At 48.1% G+C, this 13,224-nt stretch overlaps 1 protein-coding gene across 3 annotated transcripts in view; it reads right to left on the bottom strand.

Annotated features, from left to right (window-relative positions):
- FLNB (filamin B) overlaps nt 1-13,224 on the bottom strand; it is a 135,808-nt gene that overhangs the window by 50,809 nt on the left and 71,775 nt on the right. For all 3 annotated transcript variants that reach the window (XM_060109288.1, XM_060109286.1, XM_060109287.1), the window contains exons 9-18: nt 12,360-12,497; nt 10,580-10,706; nt 9,467-9,603; nt 7,836-8,029; nt 6,718-6,831; nt 5,967-6,110; nt 5,590-5,713; nt 5,093-5,253; nt 4,015-4,105; nt 3,573-3,742 (exon numbers count right to left, since the gene is read on the bottom strand). In XM_060109288.1, coding sequence (XP_059965271.1) covers nt 3,573-3,742; nt 4,015-4,105; nt 5,093-5,253; nt 5,590-5,713; nt 5,967-6,110; nt 6,718-6,831; nt 7,836-8,029; nt 9,467-9,603; nt 10,580-10,706; nt 12,360-12,497 — 1,400 coding nt within the window. The remainder of the gene's footprint in view (nt 1-3,572; nt 3,743-4,014; nt 4,106-5,092; nt 5,254-5,589; nt 5,714-5,966; nt 6,111-6,717; nt 6,832-7,835; nt 8,030-9,466; nt 9,604-10,579; nt 10,707-12,359; nt 12,498-13,224) is intronic.

The following is a 13,224-nucleotide window of genomic DNA, read 5'->3' as shown; positions in this document are numbered from 1 at the left end:
CGTTTGGGTACCAACATCCTACCTTGCTGTTTCAACCTGCCTTCCAGGTCTTTCATTCTTCCCAGAGACACAGGGTATAAGACTCCAGCAGATTCAGAAAGCATCTCAGATGTATTTCTCTAAGTTTTTGGCTCCATGGCAAGAATGACAGAGAAATCAGACAAAAAAGAGCAGCTAATAACAACAGGGACAGCTTCATGAGCACACCATGCTCGTGCTGTTAAGCGTTTCCTTAATTCAATCTCAAAACGGTCCTAAGAGGGCGTTCCCACTGTCCTTACCATTTTTCCAGGAGATGAAACTACAGCTCAGGAACGTAAAATCACTTGCCCCAGTGCAAGAGCGGGGCCTCATGCCCATGGTACCCAAACCTGAGTCAGTTCTAGCCGCTCTGCCATGTTAACCTCCCCACCCAGCTAAACACCCAGCCCTGGCCATAGGCAAAGCAGGGAGGCCTGGGGGCCTCTAACCGAACAAAATCTTTTGTCTCCATGTCCTGGGATTTCAGGCCACTGGGCTGCGAAATGAATCTGCCAGAGTTTGCCTGGGGCTGTTCTGAGACCACTGCACAGAATCGAAACTCGCGTATCTACGGCAATGAAAGAAAAGTTGCCAGTGTGAAGGCAGACTGAGCCTGTGGGCTTGGCAGTCCCCTCGCCAGCAGCCCCGTGGCCATGGAGGCACAGCGTGGCCAGTCCTGGCCCACTCGCTGCTGGCTTCCTCTCTCCACGGTTGGCTGAGTCCCCTCCCTCCAAACCAAGGCTCCATGAAAGCCCACAGCTGTCTCAGTAGATTAAGGCCCTCCTCACCTCAAATGTCTGGGTATCACGTAAGAGGATGTGGGACGGGAAGAAGCAAGGGGGAGGGAGGGATGATTCCTTGCAGGAATACAGAGGGCTCGCTAAAGTTCAGTCCCTGCTGAAAGCTGTCAGTGTTAAAAGGGTGTAGCTTTTGGCCTATGAATATTTTCTCACATTCCTTGTGTAATAAAGAAGGAGGGAAAAGACGAGACAAAAATTAGTTGCATCAATGAAGGAGGGAGGGTTGACTTTCCAGGATGTATTAGCACTGCACACAAAACCAATGAGCCCCGTATCTGAAGAGTGTAATACCTCATGGTAAGATGTACGCGGTCACATTCAACAGAGTGGGGGCTGGTTTGTTGCTTCAGCCCTCAAGGCACTGCCAACATGCCAGCTCTTCCCGAGGGTATGCCCCCAAACCCTGAACTCCTCGAGGGCTAGGCCTCCCAGCTAACCAAGGGTCCTGGAAAAACCTTCTCCGCCACCCACTAGAATTCAGGAGACCACTTCTCTAGAGTGCCAAAGGAGCGAGGGGAAATCCTCTTTCAGTTAAGCCCATCTGTCCCATAAAAGAAAGCATATTCTCATTACCAGTTATACAAAACATAACAAAACTGAGACAGGAAATTAACTGTACCTTAAATAACCTAATGAGGGGGAGGAAGAAAGCTTAGAGATTTACACCTGCGATGGCCTGTAGCATTTCAAGGTTTCCTCCGAGGCCCCAGCCAAGGAACGGCCTATGCATTTTCCCCAGGGGGCTAGGAAGTGAGGGAGGTCTGAGCAGTGACCACCAGTGCATTTCAGAGACTTTGCTGATGGCCACACAGTTGTATTTTATCTTATTTATTTTGGGGCCACACCATGCGGCACGCGGAATTTCCCCGACCAGGCATCGAACCCGCGCCTCCTGCAGTGAAAGCGCGGAGTCTTAACCACTGGACCGCCAGGGAAGTCCTGCCAGATGGGTTTATCCTCTCCCCTCGAAGCTTTTGAGACCTTCATCTCATTCTGCACGAGACCCACGAGGACAGGACCGAGAAAGCTACCCACAGCCCCTCCTCCAGAGACCTCTGTGGCAGCCATGGCCACCAACAGTAATAACCTTTCAAGGGAGGGACTGTTCTCCTGTGAGGCCCAGTGAGCTCCGGGGGTTTCCTAAAGGCTCCACAGCAGCATGTGGAGTTCTCAGTTCCCAGTGGCTCCTGACTCGGCATGTCCGGGAGCTGTTGCCACTGGCTCCTCAAACCACTCTGCTCAGGGAAGCTTGGGGTGAGAAACTGAAGGCACTGAGGCCACAGACAACCAAAAGCACAGAAGGCAAAATCCTCCAGGGAAACTGTCGTTGTATAATGGCCCTTCTACCTTCGACCTCTGCGTGGGTCTTCAAGCCCCAGCCCAAGAAGTCCACTCCCCTCTAAGGCAAAAACTCTGACCACTGTCTTCCAACGAGAACAGAAGCAACCAGCAACGTCCATCACTGGTCCACGGCAGGCAGGTGAGCTGTGGACTGGGGCCCTGCAGGGGACAGCAGCCGCCCGCAGGTGTCACGGAGCAAAGAGCCAGCAGTCGGGTGGGGGCCGCAGTGCCTCACACAGCAGCCCGAAATCTGAGGGTTAAGCATTCACCCTAAGCCAGGATCCACCCTTGTCTCTCCACACACACTCAACAGCTGCATTTCTGGAAAGTTCCAGCCTCTTAATCCCTAAAACCACCACAAGAAGGTGCACCTGTGGGCAGCGACCTGAAAAGTCACCCCGTGCGGCTTTCTGGGCTGACCCAAGTCTCTTAACCACATCCGAGAGCAGAGCTCAAAAGGCACGCTTATTTTACCCAATCTTGAGCTGTTAGCTGCTCTTCAGAAAAGAGAGTTCAAAGTAGAATGAGGATGTCTCAGCCCCACTCTCCTACCAGATTACAAAGTTCTCATGTTGTTTCTGCTTGTGAGTTGAGGCTCTACTTGCCTGGGGCTGTTCTGAATGGAAAAGATATATATATAACATGATATCCTAACCTTGGAAACTCACAATCTAAGAGTAGAGATTTAATCTGTTTTCTTTGCCATACAGAAACAGGCAGAATTGCAAGTTGCCCAAATAATAAAACAGTAAACCTCACTCTAAACAACAAACGAGAGGGGTGGGAGTGACTGTTTAGAACGCTATGCATAAATGGGAGAATCCAGGCTTTTCTATAGGAGCTCCCCAGACCCTAGACGTGTAGCCATGAATCAAAACAAAATTTTAAATAAGTAAACATGAATTCATACAGAGAGGTAGATTTTTAGGCCCTTATTGCCTAAAAACAACCAGAGCAAAGCAGCTGGGATGACAAAATCCTGTCTGTATTCCTGTATTTTGTAAAAGGGAATAATTTAGTGCTTGAAGTACCATTTCGGGCTTGAGGGACTAAAGGCTCTTTGAGAAAGACCCCACTGCACCACCTCGTAAAAAGGGTAAACTAAGGCAAAAGGGCCAGCAAGGACAAAGGCGTGGCAATTGTTTCCCTGTGAGTAATTAGTAAAACACTAAAACCAAGAACGGAGGTGGGAAATGGGGGTGGGAAAGAACAACTAGCTTCCTGCTTGTTCTTGGGGAATCTTCCAGGCCCACCTGGTAGAACCCATCAGGCTTTTCGTCAGCGTTCCCGGAGGGGTTCAGAAGGAAAGGGGGAGTCTCCTCCTGTCACAGAGCAGCGCAGCTCAGAGCACAGATTACCCCTGGGTTTCCAGAGTGACCCAGCCCAGCACCGAGTGGGGAGGGGCCCTACCTGCTGGGTGGGCGTGTATTTAACGGTGTGGGAATAGTCGTAATTATCAATGATGTCCAAATCCTTCACGGCGTCGCCAGGAAGGGGGCTGCTGAACTGCACGTTGAGGGGGGCTTTTCCGGCCCCTTTGGTGTAGACAGTGAAGTGGGTCGGTTTCCCGTTTTCCACACCTGGGAGGGGACAGTGAAGTGAGGAGACAGGCCCAGCTGGAGGGGTTTCACTTTTAGCACCAGTCTGACTGGTTCATCAGCACCAGCTTCCTTCCTCAAGGCAGTAGGTGGAGACAGGGGCTGGCGCTGGGCCAGCGGCTCAGCTGAGCAGGGTCCCTGCTGAACTGGAGCCCCAAGAGAGGCCCTGCTCCGGGGGAGGTAAGTCACTCACGGCCCTGGACCAACCATGCCCATTGCCTCCAGGGTGACCTCATGCACACATGCCATCTTACCTGCTTTGCTGAGCCCCGGGCCTTCTGCCTTCACTTTGCTGGCGTCGTGGGAAGGGTCGACTTTGACTCTGAAAGGGCTGGCGGGAATTTCCTGTAGCAGAGACACTGTCTCAGTAGGAAAGTCCCTGAAGCCACTGCCTGAGCTTAGCCTTCTGCCCAAAGCAAAGGAGGAGACCTCAGCATGACTTCCACTCTAGCAGATGGTGAGCAACTTCCATTACCACTGGTCAAGTCTTCAGGCGCTAGCATCAGGCAAGGGCCATCAGTGGTCACTCATGAATACCTGGATCCCTGACATCACAGCTAAAGGATGGGTTTCCACAAACCACTCTGACAACTCTCAGCCTTTAACACCAAATGCTGAGTACTTAGGATACAAAATACTACCAAAAATAAAACCCCAAACAATAATACACGGGGTCGGAGGAAGGAAAGGGACATTCCTCCAGGGACAACAGAGAGCTAGGGTTTGAGGAATGCAAGGAATTGATTATAAATGCAATGATTGTAATTCTTCAAAAGGAATCTTTCAGAATAAAGGCAGAACAGGTTAAGTGGATGAAGCCAACTCAGGACCAATACCTTTAAGGCACAGAACTTTCTCCTGAGGTCCCTATCTTTACGTAAGATGAATTTGAATCACCAGGATTCCATTATTCCCTGTTTTAGGGTATTGCGCCTCCTTGTCTTCATTATCACATGTAAATATGAATTCTATCTGAAATTCAAAACCCCTCTCCCTAGAAAAGTTTAAAGCCTGAGGCCAAGGTCATCATTTCAGAGAAAGTATAGAACACATCTAGAAACGAATTACGTTTCATTCAAAAACCGGATGAAAGTTTGTAATGATCCAATTTCTTTCTAGAGTCTGGCTTTTAACCACTGACTACATGGCCCCACTTTTGTTAGAAAGTGGTACAATTTTAGTTCTGGGTGTGTTTGTTCCTTCTTGGTTTTAAGGAAGCAGAGAGGGAAACTACTGGGCAGAGTTCTCAAGACACCTTCCCTGTTGCTTAAAAAAAGCAAAAAGGAAATATGAACACAGGTGGCCGGAAAGAACCCAAGTCCAAACACACACCTGAGAGGCAAAGAGAACTTTGATGGTGTATCGCCCGGCGGCAGGAGGCACATATTTGACAGTAAACGTGTCATTGGCGTTGTGAATAATGTCAAAATCCACGTCTTCCTCATCGTCACTTAACACCCGGGCATCACACTTAATGCCAACGCTGACATCACCTGGAACAGACCAGCTTATTAGCACCGGTTTACGAGAAACAGCATGTCCCATGCAATCACTTCCAGCTCAGGCTCACACCCCAGAAAAGCAACTGGGAAGTTTCCAGTAAGAAACCTGAGAAAGGGATGGTGCTTAAATAACGGTTTTGCAGAGAGAATGGAGGATTAGCAAAGATATCACCACGGAACTGACACAGAGGCTCATCAGATGAACGATTACCTATTCAGGTGGATTAATATCTCCTGGTTCAAAGTTCATTACCCATGAAATGTTACAAAGAGAACTTCCTTCCCCAAGAAACAACAAGGACTGAGTTGGGTGAAGCCCCCTCTCACCTTCGCCAGCCTCGGTACAGTCCACTGTGAAGTGAGTAGGCTCGTGTGCCTTCAGTCCACTTCTCTCCACTCCTGGCCCAAACACTTTGACCTTCTGGGGATGGCTACCCTGCCTGATGTTGACCTAGACAGGACGGGGAGAAAAGCTGTAATCAAATTCTTCTCCCCGTGGACCCAGTAAAGACACTGTCAGTTGTTAGAATGTTATACTTCTGGGCAATCTACAGCACTCGGCCCTTTGGGCCACTCCATCTTCCAAGGCCCACCAAGCATGGGTCTTTCCATATATTTGCCTTGGCCATCAAGCATGGAGTCCAGACTGGCCTCAGGACTGGGCTTTTTCATTACCACGACCAAGGTTTCACCTCACAACCTACCCTGTAAGGGCTGTGCGGGATGTTGACACCTCCCCAGACCACGGCAATGGTGTGCTTGATGGGCTTAACCGGGGTGTACGAGCAAGCGTAGGTGCCATCCATCCGGCTCTTCATCTGGATGTCAATGGGCTGGCCGTCCCCGTCCTGCAAAAGGGCAGAGGCTAAGAACAGAGCTGACCCTCACACTGTCTCCATCCACTGTGGCCTCCCAAGACAATGAAGTCACTGCTCACTCATCCCACAAAATTTCATGGAGCACCTATGATAGGCCATGTTCTCACAATACAACGAACACAAGTGATAAAACACTACATGCATTTATGCATTTTTAATTACTAAGAGAAAACGGTCCCAAAAGAAAGCCATGGTCACTCAGTGCTTCTTAATTATAATTCCTGCATTTAAATCCTTGGGCCAAATTCAATTAAATTAGATAAATATATTTGATAAACCCTTGTTTACAAACCCTCCCATCACAGCCTAGGTAGCTTCAGCCACACTGAAGGACATTTACAGGGAAATCTGAAACAATCAAGCCTCATTTCCACACAGCACAAATCATAAAAATTTGCCCCTTGCTTTACCTGTTAGAATCTCATTTAGTCCTCACATAAACCCTACAAAATAAACATTGTTATTCGCAGAGTGTGGATGAGGAAACTGAGGATCAGATGGACTGAGCGACTTGCCATTACATGGATGGATCCTGTTACCTGACAATTACCTGCACAGGTCGTCCCTAGAAACTTACCTGAGCAAATATCTTTAAGGGAGCTTTGCCGGCATCCTTAGGATCCACGGTGAACTCGGCCAGATTGTTGACAATGCACCCAGATTTCTCCAAACCTGGCCCGTATGCTTGAACCTGGGGCAAAGGGCCAATAGTGATTCTCCTTCTGTGTAATGCCCTAACTACGCTCCTATCAGAAGACTGGTGACCAGGAAATGGGAGAAAAGGAAAACAACTGTGTCTGGCTTCACAGTACCTACATAATAGGATGGTTATGGGAAGGAAAATGCTAAAGTAGGCTGGAGCTTAAAAATAAAAACATGTAGGAGAAAAAGTCTGTAAAACCAGGCCCCAAACTGGCCCGTGCTCCCTGCCTTAATCTGTGCAGTAACCGGGGCAGGGACCTCCAGCCATGCCCAGTTTCAATGCTCCTGCTTTGTGAGGGCTCAGAACCTTTCCCACTGACAACATTCCAAAAGTTTGCAGCCCCAGAGAGTAAAGGACCAGCAGTTGGCCAAAGACAGGCAACTGCCAGCCTGGACTGATGTCACCCTACAGTCAGCTGTCCAGGTGGGCCAAAGGCAGCACACATGGCGGGGGCAAGGGCTTCCTCCTGTCAGCCAGGCTGGCTCAGACTTGATGCTAATCAGCTTGCTAAATGTTTGAGAGAAGCTCTTGCAAACACTGCTCCAATTTAAGAGAAGGGGAGCTGGGGAGGAAAATTTAAAAACCTCTATCTATGGATCACCTTGAAATGATAACTATAGCAAGTGGCAAGACTGAAATATGATGCTCGGGGTTGCAAGAAAATAGCAGCTTACGGAGCCCCCTCTGTGGGCCGGCACTGTTCTAAGGGCTGTCTTTATTCACATTACCTCCTTGAATCATGACAGAAACTCTAAGAAGCAGACACTCGTATCATTCCCATTTGATAGAGTCAGAGAGGTAAGTCACATGCCCCATGTAACAAATGTACTAAGAGGTACTACCAGGTTTCTAACTCAGGCCTTTTTCCTTCCTAAGCTCTCAAAGGCTCTTCTCTGCGATTTCTCCACATGCTGCTCAAGGAAACTCCGTGGGCACTGGGGGGAGTGCCAGGAGCCAGAGAAGAGAGGACAGAACATGACAGGTTGATTCACCAGATCCGGGTTGTAGTCCCCCGAGGCGGGGTGGATGTAGGCCATGTAGGGACTGTCTTTGATGTCCTCATCATCACACATGATGTGAACGGCATATTCACCGGGCTCCTTGGGCCAGTACTTGACATCACACGATCCGTCGTTCTGGTCATCATACTCAATCTTTGCCTGGGAGGGGCCTTCAATGGCAAACCCTGGGGGATAGGGTGGGAGGATCCCCCTGGTTACATGGCGGAAGGTATCTAGTCTGGGTTACAACTAACCCACTCCCTCTGCCTCCCTGAAAACCAAGTGTTAGCCAGAAGACTGAAATCTGTTTAGGTTCCTTTCCCACAAAACCAAGCCTACTGAGTCTTCACTAGAGACAGAAGGTTGGATTTTATACTTTTTTTTTTTTTTAAACATGCTGGAAGGTCAACCAGCAAATCTTTCTGTTGGCAATATGGCAACACAAGCCAAAAGCTTTAAAACAATGCCCATCCTTTGCCCCACCAAATCCACTTCTGGGCTTTTATCTGAAGGAAGTAACTTTTATCTGAAGGATGTGTGTAAACAGTGAGATACAAGGATATATATTCAGCATTGTTTTTATAGCAAAACTCTGGAGATAACTAGAGAGCCTAACAGTAGCTATACTGATGCACTGTAATTCCACAGAAGCCATGGGAAATCAAGACATATCCTATATTTGCCTGAGGCAGAAAGATATAAAGGCTACCCCCAGATATTTTTGCAGCAGATCAATATTTATATGCCTATGTACAGGGAAAAAGTCTGCAAGGATATACCTAAAGGCTTAATATTACCTCTAGTCTACAAGGATATACTGGGTTGGCCAAAAACTTCGTTCGGGTTTTTCCATAACATCGTACAGAAAACCTGAAAGAACTTTTTGGCCAACCCAATGTTAAGATGTTTATTTTTCTAAAAGGAAAAATTAAATGTGATTTCCTCTTTTTCTCTCTTTGCTTATTTCTATTAGCTAACACAGAGGTCCTCAAACTTTGGCTGCTGGGCCAAATCTGACCCACTGCCTGTTTTTGCAGATAAGGAACACAGCCATACTCCCTCACCTACGGATTTTCTATGGCTGCTTTCACGCTACAACGGCAGAGTCATATAGTTGCGACAGAGAGAATATGACCCGCAGTACTGATATGTTTGCTATCTGGTCCTTTACAGAGAGAGAGGTGCTGACCATTGTTCTAAAATGATCATATATACATCAGACGTTTACTTAAAATATGCTCAGTTATGCTCCAAAGAGTATTTACTCCCCAAATTTCTAATTTCAGCAAAATTCATTCACTGATCTAAACTAAGGATCAGTCAATAATATCTGTCGTGTGCCTACTATGTTCCTGGCACTGTTTTAGGCACAACATCCATAAGAGGCCTCTGCCCTCAAGGTGTAGTGGATGAATGAATGCTGGTGCCAGAGGCAGAGGGCAACTGGAAGGTCAGGGGGAGATGGGAACTGCAATTCCAGAGCAGTATCCAGAGGTGGCCTCAGATGGTCAGGAGGCCAGGAAGCCCCGGGTAGTAAGGCTGAGAGGAGGCCTCAACACACAGCCTGACACGTAATCCAGGTACCCTGCAATCTCAGCTCACCAAAAGCTGCTTCCACTCACCCAGAGACCCCACCTCAGAACCAACGGACTCCACCACGAAGTCCGCCGACCGCCCAACAATCCCGCCATGGAGGCCAGGGCCCCATGCACGGACTTTCTGCAAGCCTGCTTCAGGGCCAACTTGAACTTCAAAGGGGCTAGAAGAAAAGGAACAGAGGAGGCATTAAAGAGGAGCAAAGAAGGGGTTACATACAGCTATAAGCTCTTTACACATATTCTTTCCACTGGCCTGATACTATTCCCTGCAGTCCCAATCTCCAGCCAAGCCCTTCCTCCAGCCAAGCAGGTTCCCCCACCATTGTTATGTCAACAATATCACGTAATGGGGCTGCTTCAAGCCACACCACCTTGCACTATCCTGGTCATTTACCTTTTGTGTACAGGGCTTACCAGACTGTGAGCCCGGGAAGGCTATGAGAATGCATACGTTTCTATCTGCTGCTTATGCTATAACAAGAAAACTAAGTTGACTAGTCTTTATCTCATACATGAATGAATGTGCTTTAACTTTGTCACAGGAGATTTTTAAAAGTTTGCTTAGATTCTCAGAAACTTATAATATGCCCAGATATTTCTCAAGGTAAACTGAATTTATTCAGAGTTTAAAGTTGTCCCCAGGAAAGCTGGAAAGTATGTGAATGCAGGGAAGAAACTGAAGCCAACAAGGCGAAGCTGTAGACTGTGTCCCTCAGCTCCTGACCACACTCACGCAGAGGATTTTAATGTAAACCATAGCAGATTTTGCCATTTTATCCATGGCATTCCTGAACAGAGGCACACAGTGAATGAAGGAGAATCTCAGTATATATAAGGGATATAGACACACAGCCCATTTGCTCTGTATTACTGTTCCTTCTGGCCTCTGCCTCCCACCAGCCCCAAACCGACAGCATTTGATTTAAAGCAAGGCAGCTGAAACCACAGCGACTTTCTGCTGCTTTTGAGAACAGGCCAAATGTCTGTGTGCTGCTCTGAAAAAAGAAAAAAGAAAAAAAAAAAAGCTTTCAACAAAGCAGCTCTCTTTCCCTCCTGCAGCCCAGGAAGCCGCCACCATGAGTCTGCCCTGGGCCAAGCATGCCTCTGGAGAAGACGCAACTCCAGCTGGAGACTCACCTCTTTGGAATGTGGTGTCCCCCCCATGTGATGGCGATGCTATATTTCCCCGGGGTGCTGGGGTAATACTCAAATGCATACACTCCATCCAGAAAGCCTTTCTGTTTCACCAGCTCCTCCAGACCCTCTGTGGGAAGGAAGCACACCATCTTTCCAATGCAATCCTAGGCTCAGAACAAGAATCCGCAAGACAAGAACAGAAAGACAGTGATATCCAGGGGGCTTCCCTGGTGGCACAGTGATTAAGAATCCACCTGCCGGTGCAGGGGACACAGGTTCGAGCCCCGGTCTGGGAAGATCCCACATGCCGTGGAGCAACTAAGCCTGTGTGCCACAACGACTGGGCCTGTGCTCTAGAGCCTGTGAGCCACAACTACTGAGCCCACACGCCACAACTACTGAAGCCCACATGCCACAACGGAGCCCACATGCTGCAACTACTGAAGCCCACACACCTAGTATCTGTGCTCTGCAACAAGAGAAGCCACTGCAATGAGAAACCCACGCCCCACAACGAAGAGTAGACCCCACTCACCGCAACTACAGAAAGCCCGCACACGGCTTCACACAGCCAAAAAAGAAAGAAGCCACCCATTTTAGCCGCCCACAAAAATTGGAGAGGGAGCGAACCCTTACAAGTATTTGGCATGAGGCTGAGGTTAGTATCCCAGTATATCCTTTTCAACTAAAGCCAGATAATGAAAGCGAGAAAGCTCTTATATGCTGTCTCCAAGAGGACAGGTTTTAGAGGCTACCCGACAAACTCCAGACTGAGCCATCAGGCAGGAACTTGTTTTATGTTGAGCCCTGAGGTTTGGCTGGGAAAGCCATTTAGTAAAGCAAGAATCCAAGGTCAGAAAAAAACACGCCTCCTCAGTCCCTGTAGCAACAAGCCAAGAGGAGGGGCAGCCCCAGAGCAGCCTGACACCAGGTCTGGGCAGTCTAGAACCTTGGCTGCCCTCAGGGCACTGCCTGCCCCAAAGCTCAGTGCTCTGAGATCAAACATTAACTTTCTGGAGCTCAGAACACTCCTGCCCTAGGCTGTTAGGAACACAAAGGGTGAGAGCAGTCCTGGAGCAGAAAGCTCAAGATTCCACAAAGCTTGGAAGTGAAACTGCCAAGGCTGCTGCACCTGCAACTAGAAATGCCGAGCTGCTTCTCTGATCTGGGGGAAAACTGGAGGATGGAGTAGATACCCGTCTTCCTGCTTTCTGTCTCCTTTCCCAAGACAGAGCAAGAATGAGTTGCAGGGTGCAAGGCACTCTTCCACAAATGGCATTTATCTACAAAGAAAACTTTATCTTAGGGAATTATTCTCCTTCTGTAAGCAATGATCATAGTAATTAGGTACCTGACATCATTTCATCGTCTATAAAATGTAACCTGTAGAGGGAAAATTACTGGCTTTGGAAACTGGGCTTGAATTCCAGCTCAGACGCTTACAAGCTATGTGACCTTGGTCAAGACCCTTCCTCTCTGAGCCTAGGTTTCCTCAAAGAAAAAAAAAGGGGCCACTTCATGTTGCTGTTCTAACTCCATTATTTATTTCTATTCCCAGAAGCCTTAAAATAACATGAGGCTGTCAAAAGCCACCACTGTTCCCACAACCAGGGCAGACATTATTAAATGATCACTGTTTCCTTCTGCATGGAGCCCTGAGAGCCTCAAATCTTCGACATAGCTCTCTGGGATAAACTGATCAGAACTGGCTGTGCAATGATCCATGGCTGCAAAGCTGGCCGAAAGCATACCTGAGATGGGGAAACAAAGGAGCACTTACTAGGACCCTTTACGGTTACGCCGAGCTCTCCACTTCCAGCAGCTTTGGTGTCAACCTTGAAGTCTGCAGTTTCTCGGATGCGAATGCCTTTTGGCTGTAGGCCTCGGCCACTGGCCCGGCAGGCATTTGGATTACAGGCTGCAAGCACAGTTTCAACATCAATTCAACCTTTCATTCTTTAGTCCGAGTTGAGCAAGCCAAGGTAACTTTGAGCCACCCGCCAAGAAAATGTTTGCTTTACACAAAGAGTATGCAGCAGCTGTCTGAGACCAGGGGTCCCATTCAGGGAGCACACCAGGCTAGCAAATAAAGACACAACATAACTTTGTCCAGCCACACTGCACAGGGACTGGGGAAAAATTACTTTGGCAAAGAAAGCAGGAGAGCACAGCGTGGATCTGCCGGGCTCCTGGTAGTGGCTGAATTCTGGCGTTTTTCCTCTTGGTGGTGAAAGAGAGTTAAGACCTAGGGCTGGACATTGTTCAAACCTCACTGCCATACTCAAGGGCCCAGTAATTGGGAAGACTGGGTCTACCTGGAAAATGTAGCACTTGAAAACATCTGACCTTGTTCCAAACTTTAGATCAGCCATTTCTAAGTCTAAATTGTTGTCTTCCGCAGGAAGAGCCAGAGGATAGCTCAAAAAAAGACCAGATCAACCCCACCTCAGCCAAGGCAGACAAACATTTTAGTGCTGTCTGTTACAAGGTCCTCGGAGTGTGGGCAGCTATAAATGCAATAATTAGGAATAAACACCACTCTCCACTTGAATTCTAGCTCTGGTTAAAAAACCCAAAGCTGTTAAGTCTAAAAATTAAGTACAAAGGTAGCTTCTAACATTCCTTACATAAGAGTTCCACAAAAC

The sequence above is a fragment of the Mesoplodon densirostris genome, chromosome 10, assembly GCF_025265405.1.
Source record: "Mesoplodon densirostris isolate mMesDen1 chromosome 10, mMesDen1 primary haplotype, whole genome shotgun sequence".
NCBI classification, from domain to species: domain Eukaryota; kingdom Metazoa; phylum Chordata; class Mammalia; order Artiodactyla; family Ziphiidae; genus Mesoplodon; species Mesoplodon densirostris.
This window is presented reverse-complemented; position numbering and strand designations above follow the sequence as displayed.